A 25,212-nucleotide genomic window follows, 5' to 3' on the forward strand; every position below is an offset into this window, starting at 1 on the left:
GCTTTAACTGCCATGGCTTAAAGCTATGTAATTCTGGGATTTGTAATTTTGTGAGATATTTAGCCTTCTCTATCAGAGAGCTCTGGTGCCACATCAAACTACAAACTTCAGGATTTCATAGGATGGAGCCATGACAGTTAAAGTAGTGTCAAATTACATTAATTCTGCAGTGTGTCAGCAGCCAAAGGCCCTCAAACATCTAAAACAATTGCATAAAAGGATTTATAAACGTATCCACTGAGGAGAACCCTTGAATTTTTTTATACTCACATGGAAGAACAAAATATAAGCACACATCAAACAAAATGCAAGCATAAAATGAAAATGCAGATCAAATGTAATTCAAGAAGAAAATAGAGATTCAAAATATACAAAATTCAGAATGCGGAGTTTTAAAAGCAAAGATTTACATTCCTAATTTTGCAATATACAAATGTGGATAATTTTCTCTGTTGATGGAGTTACAAGTTATGGGCTAACAAACTGACACTTTCCTGCTTGCTTTCTGTCTTTTTTCCTTTTTCTTTTTGTAGGCAGTGAAGGTTCTGGAGAAACTGTTCAAAAAGAAACCTCCACATGTGACATTTGTCAATTTGGGGCAGAGTGTGATGAAGATGCAGAGGATGTCTGGTACAGAAACCTATTGCTATAATTTTTGTTCTGACAAACTTGATTTTTCCTTACACAACTTTTGTCTTCCATGCCTTTGAGGTGGGAGCAGAATCATCTTTACTTTGTCTCTCCAGCTCTCTCCATGTTCACGGTCTCCTTTGCATAAGCATATCTGCATGTACACTAAGTACATAACCTATTTTAGTGCAACCCCCGGCCTACCAAAACATATTATAGATTTTCAATGTGAAGTTGAAGGCTTTCGTGGCCAGCATCCATGGTTTTTTGTGGGTTTCTTCCTGATGTTTCACCAGTGTCTGTGGCTGGCATCTTCAGAGAAGATGCCAGCCACAGATGCTGGCAAAACATCAGGAAGACACTCTTCTAGAACATGGCCACATAGCCCGAAAAACCCACAAAAAAACACAGATTATAGATTGGTTATGGATTGCATATAGGCTCCTGTGTTATGCTGTCCATGAATACATAGATGTTTTTTCCCCCACATTCATATTTGATCATGAGATGACCTTCTCCACAGATGGAGTGTTGAGATAATAAGTAATGTTCCCACAGACTAAGCTTAGACCTCAGTAGGAAGGAAGGGGTGTGTCTATGTCATAACAGGTTTGCCTGTTTTTAAGTGGTGCCTGGCTCTCAAATGAGGATGAAAAGAATATTTTAAAATGGTTGAAAAACCATATATGTGCCTGATGAAAAGAATCCAGGCCTGAATAAAATATTTGCAGTTTGGGACTTAATTCTGCACAAAATTCACACATAGGGCAGCAAGAGTTGCACAGAAAACAACATTTTATGCATGGAAAGTAATCTTTGTGTCCAGAAATATTTGTTTCTGCACAGAAAATGCTGTAGTTGTGGACTTATTTTGTGAAAAAATTACACATAGCTTTTTTGCACAGAAAAGAGGATTTACTGGTAAGAGACAGGATTTTCTAACACTTCTAAATCCTAAAATACAACAAAATTATCTCTTGCACAGAAAAGATTGTTTACTGCACAGAAATACTGTTTTCTCACACAAAAATTCTGTGTAGCTGTATGATTATCTCTTCTCACACATGCTAATTTTGTACAGAACCTATTCAAAGCAAAGCACAAGATGTCTGCCACTATTGAGAACATGAGAAATCATTTTGATAAAGAATGCATCTGAGAGGCTAAAGTGCTCTGTAACTATTCAGTGGTTGGGTAATACTTTAGGATGCAATTTTCTTAAAAGTAGCACTCTAGTTAGCCACTGCACAGGGATACAGTGCAATATTATACTTGCCGTAGGAGTGTCATTGAATTTATCAACATAAGTATATAGGACCATTGCCTCAGTGAGCCACAAGTTGTGCAGGCCTGTTTCATTCTGTTCAGCCGTGCATATCTTTCTTCTTCCTTTCAACTCAGTCCACCCATCCCTAGCCTCTGCAGCCTAGGGCAGAGGTGTCTGCAATCATTATTTCCTCTTGCAAATCAGCCACCCTCAAGATCAAATGGAAAGTCTGCACATAACGAAAAGAAATGCCATTTATACAGCTACATATATGCACAATGAGATCCAACTGATGGATGTATACATGTATCTGAGTGAACAGTGTTTAATTCAAGCAAAATCTCAGTGGAGGTGGGTGTGGACTTTTTTTTTTTAAAAAAAAATTGATATTCCAAAACAAATTGGCAATGATTTCCCTAGGCATTTTCATGGATGGGGGAATCGTTCAGTTAGAATCCATAAGTAATGTCCTGGAAAACAGGTGAACATATGTACAATATTTCCCAACATGTGAGTAATTGGTTACAGAATAACATGCAAGTGAGGACGGCATGCATGCATGCACACAGCTGTAAGAGCTGGACATTATTGATAAATGTCAAGCTAACCAAGGGAGTGAGAAAAAAATTATTGACTCACTATATGCCAGCAGTAATCCCCTTACAGCAGGAAACTTGTGCTGATTTCTGATTCTACTCCTTTGAAGCATCTTAGCCTGTTAAGAGCTGCATAATGACTATGGGAGGTGAAGTGCTCCATCTTTATTGACAGGTCGGCCTTTCCACACTCAGTGCAATGCTACAACATATCACTCAAAAGCAAGTCTCATTCAGTCCAATGGTACTTTCTGCCAGATACCTGGGAGTATTATAGAGCTTGGAAAAATTATTCCTACACCTGCAGAATCCCAGTAGCCATGCTGTCACCCCCAATGGGCATTTCTAACCTCTGAGGATTGCTACATAAAACCCATTTTTAAGGAAGTGGGAGGTATAGGAGGTAAATTGCTAGGAAAGATGCTATATGCCCGCATCTCAAAAGGCAGCAAGGCATTTTTTCAAGAACAGAATAAGTGACCAGGTCAGGTCACCTGGAAGTCAACAGATTTGTATGTCTCCTATTTTCTTGGTTCTATGCCATCATGTGATTAAAAGTACAGTCATCCCTCCATATCCACAGATTGTTCACCCATGGATTCAACTATCCACAGCTTGATACACACACACACACAGACAGACAGAGAGAGAGAGAGAGAAAGTAAACCTTGACTTTGTCATTTTATATAAGGAGCAACATTGTACTACACCATTGTATATAATGTGACTTGAGATCCATGAATTTGGGTATCCATGGAGGGTCCTGGAAGAAAACCCTAGCACAGTGGTTCCCAAACTGTCCTTTAAGAGATTTTGGACTTCGGCTCCCAGAAGCCTCAGCCATGTCGGCCAGTAGTGTGGGATCCTGGGAGATGAAGTCCAAAATCTCTTAAAGAGCACAATTTGGGGACCACTTCCCTAGCAGATAACAAGTGCCCACTGCATAGAAGTGTTGAAAATTAATTAAAGATTAGTATAAATATAAATTTGGCATTGTTATCACTGTCACCACAAGAAGCAATGAGACCTTATGCCCCAACAGCTAAGACAGGTTTGCCAACTTTTCTTTAACTATGGCAGGGCAACCGTACAGTCCCTAACCCTAGTATGGCACAGCGCCATAAAAATGGCGGTGCCCCCGTGTATATGGGTGCTGCCATTGTTACGTGATGGACGCATAGTGTCCGCACGTCGCAACACGCTTGTGACATCATGAGTGCGACATTGGCGCACTTGGACATCACGATGGCAGCACAAAAAGAACCCACTTTTCACAGGTTCTTTTTCCTCTGCAAAGAAGCCGTGCAGTTTGGCAGCTGCAGCTTCCTTGTGGGGGGAAAAAGGCGCCGACAGGCCTCCCTTTTTGGGAGATCTGTACCACGCCTTTATATCATACTTTAAAATGAGACTTGGACTCTGGGAGACCAAGGTTCAAATCACTACTCAAGCCTGGAAAACCACTGGGTGATCTTGGGCAAATCACAATCTGTCACCCTCAGAGGAAGGCAGTAGGAAACCCCTTCACATCAAATCCTGCTGAGAAACCACCTTAATAGGTTTGCCTTAACATCACCATAAGTCAGAAATGACGTGAAGACTCACAACAACAATACAAGCCGCCCATTATCTGAGCAATGAGAACAGAAGATCCACCCCTGTAGAATGAAGTATCTGTCCCTCCACTTGGACCACAGACCATCAATTGTACCCCTCCCAAAAACCCCACCCATAATCATTTTCATACACAAACTACAAGTGTAGTTTTTTATTGTCTGTTGTAACATGCAAACCGTATTTAATTTCTTTTAAGATGCAACAAAATGCTGGAGTTCAAGTCAATTTGAAACCCCTCCATGTTCTGCCTCCACCTACACAGGCACAAAAATAGGAGCCACTCTTACTTGGGAAAACCCACTCATCATGCTGTTCACAGTGTTACAGTCTCTCCTATGGATTGTGAATAAGTCCATTGGGAACACTCTGGCCTAGAATCTGCAACTAAAGCAGAATGCAGTAAACACGTTGCTGACTGAGACGCCTTACTGTCCAGATATTGCCTGCCATCCTGGCTGGGGGATTATGGGAACTTTAATCAAAGGTTTTCCAAGGTCTGCATATTACATCTGTGTTGAAGAATCTGCACTGACTGTCAATCTGCTACTAAACTAATTTTTAGCTGGATTTATTATTATACAAAGCCTTAACCAACTCAGGAACCAGGTTACTTCAAAACAATAGCTCCCCCATACCAGTCCACCAGTATACCATTTTGCTCTTTATGGAAAGCCCTGATATTTATGCTGAAGACTGCAGATGTTCATTTGGCCTAGGTGGCAACATTGAAATTGAGTTTCTCTGTGATGGAATCCATCCTGTTGAATGATCTCCATTCTGCAGTATGGCAAGATCCAGTGCTAGCAACTTCTAGTTACTTACTGAAAACTGACCTTGTTGGTTTGGCTTTCCCCAGCCATTACAGTGGGCTCTTGATAGCTCCTGGAGTTTGGTTCTGGACTCCCTGTGGATATCAAAATCTGTGGATGCTCAAGGAAGGACACTCAGCCATTGTAAACATTACATATTGTATTAAATACAATGGCAAAATCAAGATTTGCTTTGGGGGGATTTTTTTTTGGGGGGGGGGTATTTCCAAGCTGTGGATGGTTGAATTTGTGGATGAATTATCTGTGGATATAGAGGGCCAAGTGTCTCTAAAGTTGTATTATTGAGTTTTTATATGGATTGTTTTACTGTGTGCACAAATTTGGTCTTAGAAGGTGGCAAACATCAAAGTCTGCATTCACTCACCAGTCTAGTGCCCTCCAACCAAAATTAGGAGTGCCATTTTTCTGGGATGCATCTCCACTGTAGGATGTAAAGAATATTCACAAATTGTGTCATCCTTTGTGAAGTCGAAAGCTTTCATGGCCAGCATCCATAGCTTTTTGTTGGGTTTTCAGGCTATGTGGCCATGTTCTAGAAGAGTTTATTCCTATTGCATTATCCTTATTGAGAAAGTGTATTTCAACTGGAGAAAAAAGATAAGCTGCTGTTTGACTGGGGGTGTGTGTGTGTGTGTGTGCATTATTGGACTACTTTACAAAATTTTCAGATATGTGGAAATCAATTTATCACACCCAAAAACCTTTTTAATGCAGAAAATAGTGCATTCTTCCAAAAATGGTTGTTTGCTGCATACCCACAGAAATGGTGCTCTCCTTCCTGCTCAGGAGGCCAGGCAAGCCATTTTTCTCATTCCACTCCCCTTTCCTTCCCCTGCCCCAGGAGATGATGATGTTGATAAAGATGATGATTGTTTATGTAGTGCTATCCATGTTCATGGCAATTTACAGTTAGATAATAAAATGTAACTTTTCAATAATATAAAATACTAAAATACAATATTCAAATACAGTGGGAAATAAAGCAAAATAAAGCAAACTAGGCAGTACAGATAATCAGATATACTAACGATATAAACATTAATCTGAAATTCCAAAAGTTTTAGACAACAAAAAAGTTTTCAATTTGGATTTAAAAACAGCGGGGGAAGCCTTTGGAACAGTCTGCAAATGTACAGAGGGGTGATTCAAGGAATAAGAGAAAAGAATCCCCATCAGTTTTACAGAGCAACCTCTGCGGTGCTCACTGTGAACTCCCACTGTGCCAGGAGAGGAGATTGGTGGTGGCAGTGTCACCTCTGCACTCTGCCTGCCATGGCATGAGGAAAGGAAGGCGGTAGTGATTGTTCTAGCATTCCCTGCACACACCCCAAATGAGGTGAAAGCAGCAGCTTTCTGGGTGATAAGGCATTTTGGGAGGGGTAACCAAGAAAATCTCTTGTGCTACAGCACAGGCAGTTTTCCCAATCCACCTTTCCATAGTTCCATTTGCCCCAATACCCCTGGGAGGAAGGGATTGATAAAATAGCCAATGACCATGTTCTCTCTTCTCCTTTGGTGGCATGCAAGGCCTGCTAGAGTCACCATTGCTGCTGTCACCATGTGTTTTTTCCCCTTCTATTTTATCTACTTATTTCATTTCAATTCTGTGTTTCTCCCAGAAAGAGACCCAGTGTGCCTCACAAATAAAACCATTTAAAAACTTTGTAAAGAAAATTAAAATCAACTAGCTAAAAAAACAATATAAATTTATAAAAACCTAGAAAGGTTGATTACATAATTAGAACATACACCCTGTATAAAAGCCTATCTGGCACAATTACTTTAAAAGCCTGCTTGAATAAAAATTCTTCCCATAGCAAGGAGGGTATGGAAGCACCAACGCCACTGCTGCCCACCTGCAGAGGCTTTTTACTTGGATGGCTGGACGGCTGTGCTGTTGTGCAAACCACAGAGGCAGACCCTGTGCCGTGCGGGGGCAATGTGCAGTACATTGTTTTGCATCTAAAGTTGTGAAAGAGCTTAAGCCACCATGATTGTATTGATTACAACAGGATGAACGGGAGCCTTGGAGCTTCGCTTTGTATCACAGGTCCCTACTGTAGCTACCACATTGACAAATCACTATGAGCACAGAATAATACATGTGGCAGCTTTTCACCCACTCTTAGCATGCCTGGGAAGAAAGAAGGTGCAGGTGTGCCAACAGATGTGGCTGGGTTGATTTAAAAGAACAATTAATATTATTCAGCACAGCTACAGCTTGTGCTTTTGCAGCCTCTTGTCCCCATTCAAACTCTTCCCTAACGTTTCTGCCAAATCCCACTCAGCAAAATTAATACTCACTGTTGTCACTATTCATTATCATTGTCTGATTTAGATACAAATTACTGCAGTAGCTGTTCAGAAGGGAGGGGGGCTATGAAAGTCCCATTCAGACTGTGGATCAAATATGGCATACATAATTGTTCAAGTCAAGAATGAGCACTCTGCTATAGTCACCTGGTATGGGACAATTAACTCTTCCCTGGATTTGGGAGTGGGAAGAAAATGCTGAAACAGGGTGATAATGGATGAAATTAGATTCTCCATCACTCAACTTCCAGGGTGAAGTGAGCCTTTTCTAGGAGCTCTAAACCTGTGCTTCTCATGCTATATGATGTAGGGAACCAGCATTTCTCCCCTAATGTGCAAGGAATGGGTACCATATTTATAACCATGAGCTCCAACTGTTTTGTGTCTCCTGGAAACTCCCAGCAGACATGTAGCTAATGGCTCAGGGACCAGCATCAGTTCATGGACCACCACCTTGAGTAGCACTGTTGTGGACTATATGCAAACCCTGTGATTCCTCATCCTCTTGAAAATTTATCAAATAATTCAGGCTAATCTATACGTAGGGATGACTAAGGCGGGTTACACACTGCCATTAAAGTACGCGCGGAGCGCGTACTAGGGTTAGGGAGGTGCGGTGCTTCCACACCTCCCTAATACGTGCTCTGTGTGTAAAAAATGACGGCGGCCGTTCCAGACAGCCACCGCCATGAGGACGTCACGGCCGCGCCGCCTCTATACGGGCAGCGCGTACGTGATGTCCTCGCTCTGTGCCAGGGCGCTTAGTGCGCCCTTTGCGTGGACCAGGAAGGAGCTCCGTTTCAGAGCTCCTTCCTGGTTTGCAGCGCTGCTTTGCGTCGCTGGGCGCAGCCTTTAGATGGCTGCGCCCACGAAGCAAGGGAGAAAGGGGCCAAGCGGCCCCTTTCTCCTCCTCCCCACCGCTGTGGGGTGTCCTTGGGGCTTGAAGCCCCAAGGACACCCCTTTTCAGGCTGTGGGGAAGCAGCGTTTCGCCGCTTCCCCACAGCCTGAAAAGCGGCGGATCGAGGCCTCAGCAGCTGCCATTCTGGCCACTGAGGCCCCGATACACCGGGGAAAGGGGCGGGTACATCCCGCCCCAAATGGGCGGTCTGTAACCCGCCTAACTGTAGTGGAGTCAGACCTGGGAGGCTGAAGCTTTCTGATTAACATCTGAGACTCCTCTCAGGCTTTAATGGCCTTTCTGAGTTTACCTGCAATTCTCACAAGAGCAGGTTGTTGGGAGGGAGGTGCAGATTTTCCCAAGAACAATATATCATGGAGAGTGATCCCTGTTGTAATGCAAAGGATTTGGGGAAATCACTTGGTCTTAAATGAGCAATTAAGATCCATTGCTTTTACAAGAAACATGCTTCTTATGGAGATGAAAATTGATTGAAATGATGTGTTGATATGCAGTGATGTAGACTCAAGTCGATTGGCTCAGACTCTGGTCAGACTCAAAGCCCTTCACTGACTCGACTTGGACTCAGCTCCACAACAAATGATGCACTGACTCAACTTGTGACTTGTATATTTTTAGTGACCAACTTGCTAGCCTAACTATATCCAGAAACATTTCAGAACAGAAAAGATTTTTCCTCCTTTGAACTCATTGCTTTGTGCCTATTGATCCATGTGATGGAAGTGGTATTTTATGTTGCCCTACTGAAAATCCCCATGCCCTGTTCCATAGGGATGAGTCTTGCCTGTGGCTCCTAGGAAAAGCTTTAGAAGGTTCCTCTGATGTGCAGCAGGGATGGGCTGCTAAGTAGGCCTCATTTTTCTAAAATGATATCTTGATAAATTGCCTATCATTATTTTTTAACCTATTTTTGTGCACATCTTCTTGATTTTATAGTTATTGAAACTCTGCCCCCCCCCCCCCATACACACATATACCACTATCCCATCTTTTTTTTTCCTGTTAAAGTTGGCTTGCAGACTTGAGACTTGGCTTGAAAGTATCTTGCCAGGACTTGAGACTCAACTTGAGACCTGAAGACAGAGACTTGAGACTTGACTTGAGAATTGGAGTAAAAGACTTGAATACATCACTGTTGATATGGATCAAAACCACTGCCTGCATGTTTGGTATCTCCTAGGGGTATGACTATGGGGAGTGTCCTTCAGACACCGTTTTCACTGGAGGTTAAATGAATAACAGTTTGGTTCTCCCCTCTCCTAGCGAAACATGTGAACGGGAGTGCTATTTCTGGATGTAATGAATGGTTCTTTATATGGGTGCTTTGAACATCTAAAGTCTTAATAAATAACTGAGATAAATTAAATCCTAAAGAATTAGCATATTTTGATCTCCTCCTCCCTTCTCTGCCATCAGCAAACCTTTAGGATTATTTTCATGGCAGTAAATGGGTGCAGACTGTAATATATGAAGGGTGGTGTGTTGCTTTTTTATTATTTTTATTATTGCAGGTACATTTGTTAGCAAAACTGGGCTTTCTGCCATAAAGTGTGTTGAACAGTCCTTAGCTACTCTGCTTCCAGGCAACATCAACCCTGATCTTTTAATGGAGGTGGTAACTCCACACACCAGAGCTTTAGCATATTTTTCTTATCGAGAGAGCAAAACTTACGTGTGTGCACATGTACACACAAACAATTTGGCATTCCATTAGTGAACATCCTTCACTCTGTTAAAAACAAAGACTGTTCAGTTTAAAAGTCTTTAACGTCTTGCTTCTTTTAATCTGTGAAAGCTCCTTGTCTGTAAGAGGATCATACATTACTGGCATTATTCCCACATTTAATGCATTTTGTCCTAGCGTAAGCTTCATGAATATTTCAAGCAGGCCAGTGGTTGCACCCATTTATTAAGCACTACATTGTAATCTATTGGTAAATCGGGCATTCACCATGCTTGCTTTGGGCTTGATTCCTGTGCTTGCTAAGAAAATAATTGACTTGAGATGACGGGGGTGATTCATTGTCACACCATTCCTCTCCAACAACAACTACAACAACAAAAAGTAAAGTGAAGCATTATGGTTTTGAGTACTGAGAAGTAGTTCAGAGATCATCCTCTTCTCACCCAACCACACACACACACACACACACACACATATCAGAGCTCTTGGAGAGTGTATAAATAGAACATATCAAAGGAAGTGGCTTTTCATCTTGTAAAATGGCTTAATGTCAGTGCATGACCGTGTCAAAAAGCCATATCCAAAGTCTTAAATTTATGTTACAGGTCAAGAAGACTGGAAACTGCCTGTCTTTTGGACTACTTGTAAGCTATAAAAATGGAAGGAGTTCAATAACTAAACACAGTGAATTCTAAAAGTGATTTTCTTTCTAGGAGATTCAAACAAATGTACTACCAGGTTATTGAAGGTGGACTGGGGGGTGGGAATCTTCCTGTTGTAACATATATGAAAGATCTCCCTGTCATAACATATATGAGGATCCAAAATTAATGTTGTCTCACACACACACACACACACACACACCATCTAGCAAGTAAACATTTCTCCCTTATTATTTTTTGGAGTTAAAAATGTCTTCCTTATTATTTTGGGGAATTAAAAATGCTTTCATGATGCATTTCCAGAATTCCCCCAATTTTTTGGACAAAAATAAGAAATCATGTATAAAAATTAACTTTCCAAACTCTGATGGATTCTGATTTAATACAGGTACAGCTTTTATTTTACTTACACAGAAGTCCTAATGGCGGCAGAATCATGGGCAGAGCTGGGGGGGGGGATTCCAACACTGGAGACTCTAAGGGTTTTTCTGGGGGTTTCGTGGCAGGATTTGTTCAGGGGAGATTTTGCCATTGCCTTCAGCTAAGGCTGAGAATTATCAGCCCCCTTTTTTCGGAACCAAATTTCCTCTCTTTTTTTTAATAGGAGGGAAATAATCTAGTGTAAAATCCAGGTATTTCAGTACCTCTGAGTAGTGATGTAGCGATCAAATATAAATAATCTCGCAGATATTTCAACAGGTCACAAACTCTCATCCAGACAGTCATCTAAAGAATGCTCTTGCTGGATTTTGTTTTCACTCTGGCAGATTTTAGGTGGAAAATAATATGCAAAATGTACACATTTATCAACAAGGTGGCCATACACTAGCATGCATTTTTACATGCAAAAATGTGTTTCATGTCCCTTCTCTATTGTTTATAACATTTTCAACAGCATGCAGCACTTGCAAAAATAATACAGTAGTTTCCACAGTGATAACCATAAGTATCTGCATAAATTTTGAGGGTGCAGAGATTGGAAGCAGAGATCTGACATAATTTACCACTCCTGGGATGCTATTCTAGGGAACCATGGGATCACAATGTTATTAGAGTAGTCATCCTGACAAAAAGAAAAATGTCCACTACCAAGATGCCAGGAGAAAAAATGCCAAAGAAACCCACATACAAAAACCCTTAACTTCATATTTCTGCTCTAATTGCAGCCACACATTATATGCAAATTCTATTCCATGCCAATTCAGCAAGTAAAACCCCACATCAAGATGCTCAAACTAAATTTGCATGCATCTAAACTTCATTGAAAGAGTATAGACATTTGTACAAATAATGCAGCTGTCAGCAGCAACTACCTCCTAAAATCAATATTGCTCAAACAATCAATATTTATCTTTATTATGGGCAAATATTTTCCAAGAAAGCAAGGAAAACATATAAAGGAAACTGATATCTGATTTTGGCAGCTTCTCAGTTCAAATGGTAATTTCATCAATAAGCCACTCACATATCTGCCCATTTTAGCCAGAACATTTTAGCAGGATGCTGCAGCATTAGCACTCATATACCAAGAGCTAGTCTATGCACATTGCACAGGTATTGGCTGCTTTACATTCAGCAGTATGTGCAAGAATTATATGACGCACTTGCACCAGATCAGGAAAAATCCAGCCATAATAGCAATCAGTAGAGTCCTGCAATTTATATAACTCTAATTGCACATTTATAATCCCTCCAAGCCCCTTATACTGTACTATTCAAAATAGAAATGGATAGTTCTAATGCAGCAAATTCTAATCAACTTCTACCCTCCCCACTTTTACTTTTGCGTACGGGTAATGAAACACCACTCAAATTGTTTGCTAAGTTTTGTGTCATCTGGACTCTGCTTAACCCATACGCATCTCCTTTCACCCTCACTAAGAGGAGGTTGCGATGGAGCCAAATATACTTCATGACCTCTATCGTCTCAAGCATTTATCTCTTTGGATTGGATATAATGGCTCCTAGAATATAAATAGCGTGATATCATTGGAACATTGGGAGCCAGTTTCTTTTAATGAGTTTGAAACAAACCACAAAGGTCATATGGGGGCTCTTCATGGGGCCATCTGAACCAGCTTGAACTTGCAAATCATGGGTTAAAAGTAACGTTGTAACACATATCTCAGCATAACATTATACTTAGGAAATTGCATTGTAATATGTTTGTAAAATGAAGTCATTATTCTTTGGGTAGAATGAGTAACATTTATACATCATTCCTTTAAATGTTGGATGGTGGGAAGTTCTTAAGGTTATTTTTTTTAATTAACTGTGCATTAAAATGTTAGCAGTTTGTTACTGATAAATAAAGTAATGTGCAAGGACTAAAATGTTACTTTAAAAAACAACAGTAGTGCTGACTCTAACACGTTAGATTTTAGAACGACATTCAATGTTTTGAAAAACAGGGACTTTATTATTATTATTATTATTATTATTATTAGCATTAGTATTAGCATTTATTTGTATAGTGTTGTAAGCAATTAAAATCCAAATAAAAGCCTGTCTATGGTGTACAGTCTAAGAGTGAAAAGCAGGAAATTATAAAATTAACAACGTATCTTTAGAATAAAACACATTTTCAACCATCAGAATCAGGTTGTAAGTTAGAAAGCTTCCCTAAACAAAGTCGTCTTAGGTGGGTTCTTATCCTGGGGCTTTTAGCCTGAGGTTCAAGGTGTTCACAGACTGGGTGCAAACTGATTTTTTTCTCCTCTTCAACTTCCTTCCTATTATTTTGAATTTTTGTCTCTTATGATGAATTTTAAGGAAAGATGTTGTCCTTTTAAGTGTTAATTTTAGGAAGGTTGTGCTAGACTGGTCTATGTGAAGATAATCAGTTTCCAATATCATAAAATAGTTTTGTGAATATATGTTTGTGTATACTTTCCTGAGGAGAGGTTCATAACTTTCATCAGATTCTCAGAGGGGTCTATAGTCCCAAAACAGTATGAACCACTGTAGTAGAGGAGGAAAACTATGAAACCTGAGCCCTAGGATATGATATCACGAAAATTATTTTTGTAAAAAAAATTAAAAAATCATTGTAAACAGTCTTGAAAGCCAATGCATTTTAAATCAGTTTAGCTTTAAATATATCTAACAGCAAGCTTCTGAATCTTGCTGAATCCTACCGCCCTCTTTTTCCCACCTCCTCTCTCTCTCACACACACTTTCCGAAATGTTCCTTGCAACTAATCATTATGAATAATCTGTTAAATTGAGCAAAGTCAAAAGAAACAATTTGGATGTCCTTATACTAATGCATGGCATTTGGATAACAAAACAGAGGCATTTGAATGATTTTTTGAAGATGAAAAGACACAGGTATTATAATAGAAACCGCATGTAACAGTTGCTATATCTGAAATTGCATCTATTGATAGGGTTGCCTGGCCAGAAAAGGTTAATGGCAAATGAGTCAGAGGAGATTTGTATGCTAACAAAGAACTTGCTAGTGATAAAATAAAGAAAGATGGGATGGATAAAGCAAGATCTGTATGGGCAAAGGTGACCTTTACCAGAAAGAAAGAGAAAGCCAATCTGGAAATAATGAAGGAAAGCTACTATCTTTCTAACAGAAGATTCAATGGGGAACAACAGTTATGTGGCACCAGGATAGGGAACCATGTTTGTTGACATATTTCCCCACCCTCACAGTTGGATGATCTCCAGAACATCATTGAGCTTTTTCTACCCAATGGAGACTAGCTGTGATCCTCCTCCCCTTTCTCTACTTGGGGGATTTGTAAGGGAAGCAAAATGGTCTCAGCTAGCACTTGCAAAAGCCAACTGAGGAGCCAGCAGGAATTGACTATGGGACTTGGCCAATGCCCACATATGCCGGCTGAGAGTTTGGGAGGAAAAAGCATAGTAGGGAATCCCATCCCAGCTTGTCAAGAGGTAATGTGGCTTCAGAGGATGAGAAGCTCCTTTGGGAACAGGTGAGGAACATCCACAGGCTCACAGGTCAAGGGTTCCTTTCCACTGCTATAGTTGCAGGTAGATCTGAAAGGCTAGCATCCAAATCCTTGCAGAATGGGGATATTGGAGATTAGCGCATGAAGCTTCCCTCCCAATGCTGTTGCAGTTTTTTTAACAGCTGAAACAGGGATGATTTTTTTCCACATTATCATACAATTGCAAATTGACGACAGGTTGGCAATACATCTTATCACACTACTATTCTGTTTGCTGGTCAGCTATCTGAGATTAAGTAAGTGAGTAAGTAGTCTTGCCTTCATTGAGGATGGGCTGTGTGCACTGAAACTGGTTTAAATCCCCTTTCTCCTGCCTTCTTGTGAGTAAGAAGTCTTGCCTTCATTGGGAATGGGGGCTATGCAGTGAAACCAGTTTAAACCCCCTTCTCTCTCAATTACCCTGGAATGACCTATCGGACATACTTCAATAACAAGTTAACTGCGGGACTGACAGCTATTCATGGGATTTTCCCATTCATTAAAAGCAGCAGCAGAAGCACAGAATGACTACTACAGGATACCTACTGCCTAGCCACAATGTGATGTGAGAAGATCTGTCAATTACTGTTTCAATCCTGCATCTATCCTATTATTTAAGAACAGTGCAATAATCTACATTGTTATATACCTTTCATGTTTCCCATAATGTACCTTCAAAACATCTAAAGAGAAGCATAATGAGTAAGGATGAAGTATGGAAGAATTCATCAGCCACCACCCCCCACCCCCAATCCTATTCAAGAAGAAAAAAACTGGTAGCACCAATTGTTTCTTCACCAAACTTTTATTCATTTCAATGCACAAGAAGAAAAGCTGCATTGGATCAGGTGAGAAAAAGTGAAGGAAGTAAAAATAGTTAGGTGCCCTGAAAGCTCTTTCTGTGGATGTTGTCTATAGGGTCTTTCTCCCAGAAACAGAATGTATTCATACACAAAACAGCACAGACACTGTTGAGAGGCCACTACTCCTACAGTCCTACAGACAACTTCACCCCCATGATATAAGGAACTATACTTATTTGGATTGCTGCATTTTGATTTTGGGCTTGGGGAGCAAATACAAAATGGTCACCTAGCTCTGACCATTGGATGTGTACACAGTCAGGGATTAGATGAGGTGAAAGAGACATTGTTTCTAGGGGAAAACAGAAAAGCATGTTTTGTTTTGTTTTATTTTTTTGTATTTTCTGCAGCAACCATTTCCTCAGTGTCTAAGAAGAACGGAATGCATGCTGAACAACATTACAGTTTCCTTGCTTCTCTAAGGTCCAAAACACTCTGCTTAAATAATCCAGTTTGAGACCGCTTTAATTGCCCTGGCTCAGTTCTGAGGGGGGCGGATTCAAATTCAACTTTATTTCAGCCAACAGACCATTAAACAGCAAAAATGTATATAAAACATGTAAAACATTTAAAACACGTGAACTTGTTAAAATAAAACTATAAAATAGATGTTCATAACATGCTCATGGTATGTGCATTTATGTATATACAAAAACACTCTCAGATATATTGAATGATACTAAACCATAAAACACAAGCCCAAGGTGGATATTTGTTTGACTATACAAAATGCAAAAAACAAGACTGTTCATTTAGTTTGACACATGATCTTACGTATTTTAACAGCAGAAAAAAGAAACTTAGCCACTGTTTCCGTTTTGCTTTTCTTAGAAACATTTAACAGGTACTCCATGTACCAGCTGTTTGGTCTACCCAGGAACTTGAGCAGGAGGGAAAAAATTAATCTTGACCTCTCATCTTTATAGAAGGTACAAAAGAATAGAACGTGTTCTAAAGACTCAATAGAGCCTTCACCACAAGGGCAAACCCGTTCATGATAGGGGATTCCCTTGAAGCGACCCTCTAGCACCGCTGAGGGAATTACATTAAATCTAGCTTTAGAGAACATGGCTCGATACTTTGAAATAGTCAGATTTTGCAAATAAAATGCCTCCCTCTCAGAATTGAACTGTAGCCCTAAACTAATGGGAGAACAGGTAGTACGGGCAGAGGGAGTTCTAGGGAATCCTGAGACTTGTAGCATATTGTGGCACCACAGCTCTCTGACAGAGAAGGCTAAAGGTTTCACAAAACCACAGTTCCCAAAATTCTCTAGCATTGACTCAGGGAGCAGGCTGGTTTTCTTTCCTTTAATTCATTTCTTCTTCTTCTTCTTCTTCTTCTTCTTCTTCTGAAACCTGTCGATTTCATTCATTCACATGTGTGCATGTTTGTATGCATATGAAAAATAATTCTTCCCATGACACACACACACAATGTATCCCATCAGCCTATGCATTTTTGTTGGAGTCATGCTCTAGTAGTAAAATGACTGGTGCCTTGATGACGGCCTATTTAGTTGCAATAAAAAGCCGATTGGCTTAATGTGCAATCAAGAAAAGAGTTGACATTTATTGCTTCAGTTTTATGAGGCTGTGAACAGAGCAGGCTTTTGAGCCTTACAGTGCCTTCAGGGGCATGGGATCACAAGCAATGTGTCTTATTTATACTTTTTCCAATTTCCTACCAGCATTTTAGCAATAAATGGATTGTGTTGATATTGAGTTTTATGTAAGTATTCTTAAGGAAGCAAGGATGCAACAGAAATCTCTGTGTTTGCTAAATAGATCAGCTAGAGGTGCACATGCCATTTGGAGAAGTAAGCTAGCCCTGCTTTATAGGCATGACCAAGACATTTCAATTGTTTTGTTTGTTTTGTTTTGTTTTTAGAACCTTCCAATATATGTGAAATCCTAGGTAAATTGGCTAGAAAAGACTTGACTTTAAAAAAAATAATAACTCTCAGACAAAATGAAACTGGCAGATTCCTCCATCCAGGCAGAGGGCTTGAGGTGTTTAAGCCCTTCAAAGTCTCGCTTTGGATCTCTGAGTATACAGCCATGTTTGTGATGATGGATTGGGACTGCTATCTATTTTTTGTCCTGGTAAGCTTTCTAGCCCTCAACATCTACTTGGAAAGAAGGCCCAATGTGTTCCTTCAGATGGGTGAAACAAGGGCCCATAGTGTAATGTTTGAATGAAATATGTTTTCATTCAAAACATATGGCATGTAATTGAGGGATACATGTCATACTCAAGCCTAGAATACCACTTCTTTTTTTTCAAAATAGAAAACATATGACATAAAATTGGGTTGATTTTCCTGGTAGATATGTCATTAATGGATTAATCATGTGTCGCCAAGCTTGCTTGTAGAAACTACGAGTAAAGAAAGAATGTGATTCATGGATTCTTCTTCCTGATTAGTGCAGGGACATAGTGGATGTGGATGCGTTTATAGGTGCATCTATACTTTTCTTATATTATTACATTCATTTTTGTGTCACTCCTCCTCCAAAGACCGTTAGGAAGCACCCTTTAGAATCCTCAGCCAGTGAGCTCCTCTGAAGTCTCTGACCAAGGTGTCAATCCCATGATTCCATAGGATACAACCATGACAGTAAAAGTACAATCATAAAAGGGCTGCTTGTCTCACAAAATAAAAAATGGGTTAGATCTAGGATCCATTAATATAAGCTGCACCCATCCTATAGTGCATGGGAAAGAACATCATCTCATTCTTAGGTTCCTCCTGCCCTACACTTCTCCCCATTCAGCAGCATGCCCCAACACACAGTACAGCACTTTCTGGGGTTAGTCAGGCTACTGAATTTCTTTCCACCAACCTAATTATACACATTTAAATCCCAACCCAACTGCTCCAAAGCACTGTAGCTGCAGAGAAATAACAGCCCATGCTGATCTTAACAACAACAAATTATTACTCTTGATCCTTAGCATTCATCCTCTCAGACAGGATAATAATGATGTTGCCACATTTTCCCTCTCCTGTCCTTCACAGTGACATTGCTTGTTTATGATCCCTGCTTTATTCATATTCATGCATGATTTCTCTATTAGCCACTTTAACTTGCTTTACATAAGCGCCTAGTTATCATCTAACACGTCAGCCATCTTGGTTTCCTGTTCTTTTAAAGTAAGGCTTGAAAATGGAGCAGGTGAGGCCCTGAAGAAGTAGTTCGCCCCACTGGTGATAGTGGCCCTTGGATTACTTTTTTTATTGAGAGAGGTGTCATCATTGACTAGTAAAAGATATGAGACAAAAAGCAAAAGAAGAACTAGGCCAGTGAAATCAACCAGTTACTAAGAGGCATGAAATTTCATTTTTCAAAAATTAACTTGTCAAATACCTTCCAGGAATTGCTTCAATTCGGTCTCAGTGTGATAAGCACATGTGAATTATCTCATCTCAAGATCCCTTTTAAATTTATAGTGATAGGCTAGAGCTTTGAAACAATATTTATACCACCAGAGGTATAATGGGGGGAAACTCTTGCAATGGAAGGAAACATTGCATATGATGGGATTATCACCATATACAGGGATTGTTAATTGGTCTGTCATCCTAGCTCTGAGTTTTGCTGATTACAGCAGAATCCCAAAAATGTATTTACATTCAGCTTGCAAAGCCCTCTTTTTCTGTATGATAAAACAGAAAAAGAAAAGAAGTGATATGGTGTTGTCGGTGTTGTAATTACTAATTCCTGGCTACTGTGATACCACTTTATTACTCTGTTCAGCAAGATGTTCGTACTTTGAAGCTCTACTCTGTCTTTCGGAACAGCTTGGTCTGATTTAACTCTAGCAGCCCATGATGTAAACAAAGTTTGGCTACCAGTCCTGAAAAACACCAAAATTAAGACTTAGTACATGCAAATGAACACCACCCATGGTTGGGGAGGTTTCCCCCCACACAATGGACTCACATATCCTCCCACCCTGGGGCTTTGCCATTCAACAACACAACCAACACACAGATTAACATGTAAATCACTTCCTCTCAACCAAGGGTCACACAAGTATATCTACCCCACACACTTCCATGTCAACCACCTTCTGAAGATGCCAGCCACAGAAGCAGGCAAAATGTCAGATATAAATTCTTCCAGAACACAGCCACGTAGCCCAGAAAACTTAACTAAATTCTTAATAGGCAATCCTGCACAAAAACCTCTAGAAATAGAAAAAGACATGTAGGTCTGTGTATCTTAGCCGCTGCTTGAAAGAAAGCCCTTATTATCTATTTTTACTTGCAATGTTTCACTTAACTTTATCCAAACAGTGCTGGGATGACAATAATATGCAGCTAGATTCTGCAAGTAATGTTGATTCTCTCCTCCAGCTGCACCATTGTCAGAATTAGCTAACAACAAACAAACTCAGTCCAAGGATATTTAAGCTGCAATAACAGATCACATTCCCTCCTGTCAAGTATTAGTTCTTTGTGACATTAAATTGCCATCTGGCAGCTATTGCTCAAGCAATTTATTTTATTGTTAATCTTTGTTGTTTTATGAATTAGCCTCTTATTAATAATATTGTTAAATTTGTTACCCTTGGAGACTTCTTCATATAATGTAAGTGAGTAAAGTTTAGGCACGATTAAGCACAACTGAAGAAATTACTACAAAACGTCTTGGTATTCCGGAGGAAGTCATATTGTTTTGGTTACAAAAGTCTAATTGTTTGTGAAAGTTTACTATTGAGCTACAACTGCCAGATGGAAATTTAAAGTCACAAAGATACTGGATGGGAGTGAATGTTATCTGTCATTGCAACATAAACATCCTATGGATTGAATTTGTTTGTTGGAAGCTATTTCTGATAATGGTGGAGCTGGATGAGAGAATCAGCATTCCTGTAGCTGCATATTATTGTTGTCCCAGACCTGTTTGAATTATGTTAAGTGAAACATTGCATGTAATGTATGCCTTTGTTGATTAATGTTATAATATGTGAGTGTACGTTCTAGAGGTGAACACAAAAATACACAGCAATAGGAACTGAAATTGTGCTTACATTAGTCATTATTGTGGCTAAAAATAATTCCATATAATCTTTTATATACTATCTTAAGGTTTATATATAGCTACACCAGATACTTAGTAGTTGTCTAGCCCTACTTTGTTCTGTTCTAGTGTGTGGGTGTATGCAATGGTTTGAGATTTTTAAGCTTCCTAGTTTCGAGGCGGGGGGAGAGGCTACACCCACTTAATACTGCTTGTACTTATTCCACTGTTTCAGCTCTATCTAAATTGCAGCCATTTTCAAAAGAAAAATGGGACATTTATTTTGCCCTCAAGGTGCTGCACCATGCAAGCTAATACAGTGTTGGAGTCTCCAGAGACAGGTGTGAGCTAGATGAAGGTTATATTATAATTGAACTGAAAGAGTGGAAGGGTGAAAGTTGGCTGCAGACTGAGAAAGGAATTTTAATAAGAGATGAGAGATGTAGTGAGTAAGAAATAGGGAGCTATTGCTGCTGGCTGGCTTTGTTTACCTTGATTCTATAGCCACTAAATAGGCTTACGCCACATCCTGTGAAACTCAGTACGACTGTAGAGTTGATGAAAGACAGGGAACTGAAGTCATTTCTGATGTGAAGTTGAAGGCTTTCACAGCTGGCATCCATAGTTTTTTTTTTTTGGGGGGGGGGAGTTTGGGCTATGAGGCCATGTTCTGGAAGAGTTTATTCCTGATGTTTCACCAGAATTTGTGGCTGGCATCTTCAGAGAATGCTGGCATGAAAGTGAGTGGAGTATATACTGTGTGACCCTTGGTTGAGAGGAGGTGATTTACATGTTAATATGTATTGTTCTGTTGTTGAATGGCAAGGCCTCAGGGTGTCCATTTAATTAGTGATCCATTTGCTGGGTCTTGATTTTGCTGTTTTCAGGACTGGTAGCCAAGCTTTGTTCACTTTAAGGGCTTCCTCTTTCCTGTTGAAATTGTCCAGGTGTTTGTGGATTTCTATGGCTTACCTGTGCATTCTGACCTGATAGTTGTTGGCATGGTCCAGAATTTAAGTGTTTTCACATAGCATTTTATGCCCAGGGTGGTTTATAACGTGTTCTGCTACTGCTGATTTTTCTGGCTGACCCACTCTGCAATGTCTCTCATGTTCCTTAATTCGTGTTTGCACACTGCATTTGGTAGCCCGTATGTAGACTTGTCTGCAACTGCACATTATGTGGTAAACTCCTGTGACTGTGAGAGGGTCTTTCCTGTCCTTCGCTGAGCACATCATTTGCTGGATTTTCTTGGTCGGCTTGTAGATCATTTGGAGGTTGTGTTTCCTCACCAGTTTCCCTGTTCTGTCTGTGACTCCTTTGATGTATGGTAAAAATACCTTCCCTTTGGGTGGTTGTTTGTCTTCACTCCTATGGGTTTTTCTCCATCTGGCAGCCCTTCTGATGTCTGAGCTGGAGTAACCATCAGCCTATAGAGCCCAGTCCAGATGCTTCAATTCATCTTCCTAGAAATGGGGTTCACAGATCCTTTTTGCCCAGTCTACCAGTATTTTTATTGTGCTTCTTTTTTTGTCCTGGGTGATAGTTGGAGTTCATGTGTAGGTATCTGTCCATGTGTGTAGGTTTTCTGTATACTGTGTGGCCCAAACGTTGGTTTGGTTTGCAGATGACAAGGACATCCAAGAATGGCAATGTTCCTTCCTTTTCTTTTTCCATTGTGAATTAGATGTTCGGGTGGATGTTGTTCAGATGGTTCAGAAACATTGTCAGATCTTTTTCTCTGTGGCTCCAAATGGTGAAAGTGTTGTCCACATGTTTGAACCATGCTGTGGACTTTTTTGGTGATGTTTCTAGGGCTTGCTTTTCAAAGTGTTCTGTGGAAAGTTTGCGGTCACGAAGACTTCTGATTCCTACTCTGAACTATGTTGCTCAAGGACATCATGTAGTAGGTTGGAGGGGAAATGGTCTGGTGGTTTGATTTGAAAGCAGTCACCTATTCCTGGAACATGTCTCTAGTTACATCTCAACAATTAAAGGAGACACCTTCCTAGTGTATTTTCACAAAACAACCAGTGGCATTTATACAAGAGCTTGTACAATACATGAGCCACTGTGGTATAGAGGTTGGAGTCAGACCAGGGTGACCAGATGTTATAACCAGAAAGGAGGACAAGGCACTGCAAAATGTAGGACATTCGAGCAAAATGTAGGAGATTATGAAATAAAAGCTAAAAACACTCATATAACTGTAAATTCACGCTTCTTAGTCATGCTCAAACTGGAGGACATGTTGAAATTCCTTCTGGACAGAACGTTGAAATGTAGGACATGTCTTAGAAAGGGAGGGTATCTGGTCACCCTGAGACAGACTCCCAGAGACCAGGATTTGAATCCCCACTCAACCATGGAAACCCACTAGGTGGCTTTGGGCAAGCCACACTCTCAGCCCCAGAGGAGGGCAATGGCAAACGTCCCCTGAAAAAATCTTGCCACAAAAACCCCTGAATAAATTTGCCTTAAGTCAGAAGTGAGTTGAAGGTGCACAACAAGAAAAAATGCACAAAACCTAGCCAAAAGTCACCATTTCCCTAAGTAAACATAAGAATTTGTTTTTGAATACTGCACTCACTAAATTTAAGGGGACTGCCTTTTAAAATGTGCTACTTAACACCCTGGTCCCTCTTCCATTCTTGCAAGAGAGTAAGAGAGAGAGAAGAAATCAGTGACCCAGCAGCTACAAGATCCCTGTACCTGCCTTTGATCACTACAGCAACTTCCCTTCTCTGTTTCATTGTAGTTGGTATGCAGTGGAGATCCACGGTAAATACATTCTCCACTTTAGTGCATTTTACCTTGACATATGTCCAGTAAACCACATTTTCATCTATTGTGGCCCTTTGAAAAAAAATTAATGCACCACCTGATTATTCAAAGCTTCTTTATGTTATGAGGCTTTGGGGTCCTTCAAATCATTTTCATTATGCACTCCATAATAATAAAATGCTCTGTGCAGTGCCCAGATAATTCCTTGCACGGTCTGTGTGATTTCTAATTGTTTGAATAACAGCATGCGATTGAAATGCCATGCATAAGCACAGCTGCACCCTCCGGGAATAAGGCTTTTCTCCTCTTGCTCTCAGCAAAGGCAAACATTTGAAGAGAGGGGAAAGAGGTAAAACTTCACAGGGAACCACTGCAAAAATCAGACACATCAAGCCGCTTAACACTGAAAAGCTCAAAGGGGCAAAAGGCATGATAAATAAAATACACATTTTTAAAAGATAGATCAGATTTCTTTCAAAAGAAGCATTTGGAGTTGGGTTTTTCTTTTCTCTTCTGTTATGATGGTTGCAATCCTATGTACACTTGTCTGCTGGGAGGAAGCCCTATTGAACTCAGTGGGACTCATACTGAGCAGACATATAAAAGATCACACTGTTATTCTCCTTAGGAAAAGAAACTGCCCCTGAAGGCATTGCACAGACATTTCCAACAAGAACCATTTTAATATACTTGCATTTTTCATTGCATTGGTTTTAGTGTAGGTTTGTGTGTGTGTGCACATGTGTGTACACACAGATCTTTCTGTCTATTTCTTTGTCTTTCACAAGCAGGTACACATAGGATTTGGGGTAGTGTCCTTTGGGGAAAATGGTAACCAGAGGTGTAATTCTTTGCTAATTTCATTATTGAAGGGACCAACAGGTAATTTGAACAATTTTCTTCACATTGTGAGAAAGTCTTTGAAAACTGCAGTTCAGGACTTATTTTACACAAATGTCATGTTTTTGTTTTGCACAGAAAAACATTTTCTTTGTAGGAAAACAATATTTTCTGTGCAGAAAATAATATTTCTGCATAGAAATACTTTCTTGTGCAGAATATACCATCTTTTTTTTACATAACATTCTATAGCTGGGGACTTACTCCATGCAAAAGTTGCACTTTTTTGCTCAGAAAACAGCACCTTCTGTACAGAAAAGAGCATTTTCTGATCACAAATATTGTCTCCTGCCCAGAAAATTTTCTTTTCTGGATACACAAAAAACACATGCAAAATTTGCACAGCTTGAGAACCAAGCTGTGAAGATTCTCACCATTCCAAAATTCTCCTCATCACGACTTCTTCATACTCAAGAAATGATAGGGAGATATCTATCAGGAGGCAAAAGCCAAGACACATTAGCTTTCCTTCTTTTTTTCAATATGAGTAGAACCTTTGAGATGGCTTTTCTCATGCTTATATTAGTTATTTGTCCACAGTTTGTGGGCTGACCTCTATTCTGTTTCTCCTGATATTCAGTTTTCTTTCTTCATTTTCTTTATACAGTAGGATGTGAATGTGTGTATGCACACTCACCCACACATGCAAACTTTTATGGTCTTCTGTTTGAGAGAAAACTATAAAAATAAAAGTCTACTAAACTGCACAACAGCTTGTATTGTAAATACTTGCCTTTCTTATTTTTATTTTTATTCAGAAAATGAGCCATCACAAATTGGAGCTGCCCAAATTAGCATCACTTTGACTTGGGGGAGAAAGTGACAATGTCTCGACTTGATAAAATCAGCAGTCATATGCTGATAGATGCTGTGGACATATTTAGTGCATTTCATGGCCGCTTTAAACAATTTCATTCAGAAGGCATTGAACTTCTTATAGTGGTCATTTCCTGAAACAGCTTGGAAGAGGATCTCTGTGGCTCCATAGTGTGAATACAAAAGGTTCCTAAAAAGAAAGCTAATTCCCATTGAAGTATGACATATAAATAGAGCTGTTACTGTGGGGTCATTTACACATTATTGTTTTTAGTGTGACAGTGTGAATCATCTCACTCATGCATTCCAGGTTTGTTATTCACACTATGGAACCGTATAGA

At 39.9% G+C, this 25,212-nt stretch overlaps 1 protein-coding gene across 4 annotated transcripts in view; it reads left to right on the forward strand.

The window, feature by feature from the left end:
• The window catches only part of TMEFF2 (transmembrane protein with EGF like and two follistatin like domains 2), a 313,434-nt gene that overhangs the window by 166,593 nt on the left and 121,629 nt on the right, over positions 1–25,212 (forward strand). For all 4 annotated transcript variants that reach the window (XM_089519557.1, XM_089519554.1, XM_089519555.1 and 1 more), the window contains exon 5: positions 534–630. In XM_089519557.1, the coding sequence (XP_089375683.1) occupies positions 534–630 (97 nt within the window). The remainder of the gene's footprint in view (positions 1–533; positions 631–25,212) is intronic.

This window comes from Sceloporus occidentalis, unplaced genomic scaffold (assembly GCF_023333645.1).
Source record: "Sceloporus occidentalis isolate IW3139 unplaced genomic scaffold, rSceOcc1.0.p SCAF_4, whole genome shotgun sequence".
Taxonomy (NCBI): Eukaryota; Metazoa; Chordata; class Lepidosauria; order Squamata; family Phrynosomatidae; genus Sceloporus; species Sceloporus occidentalis.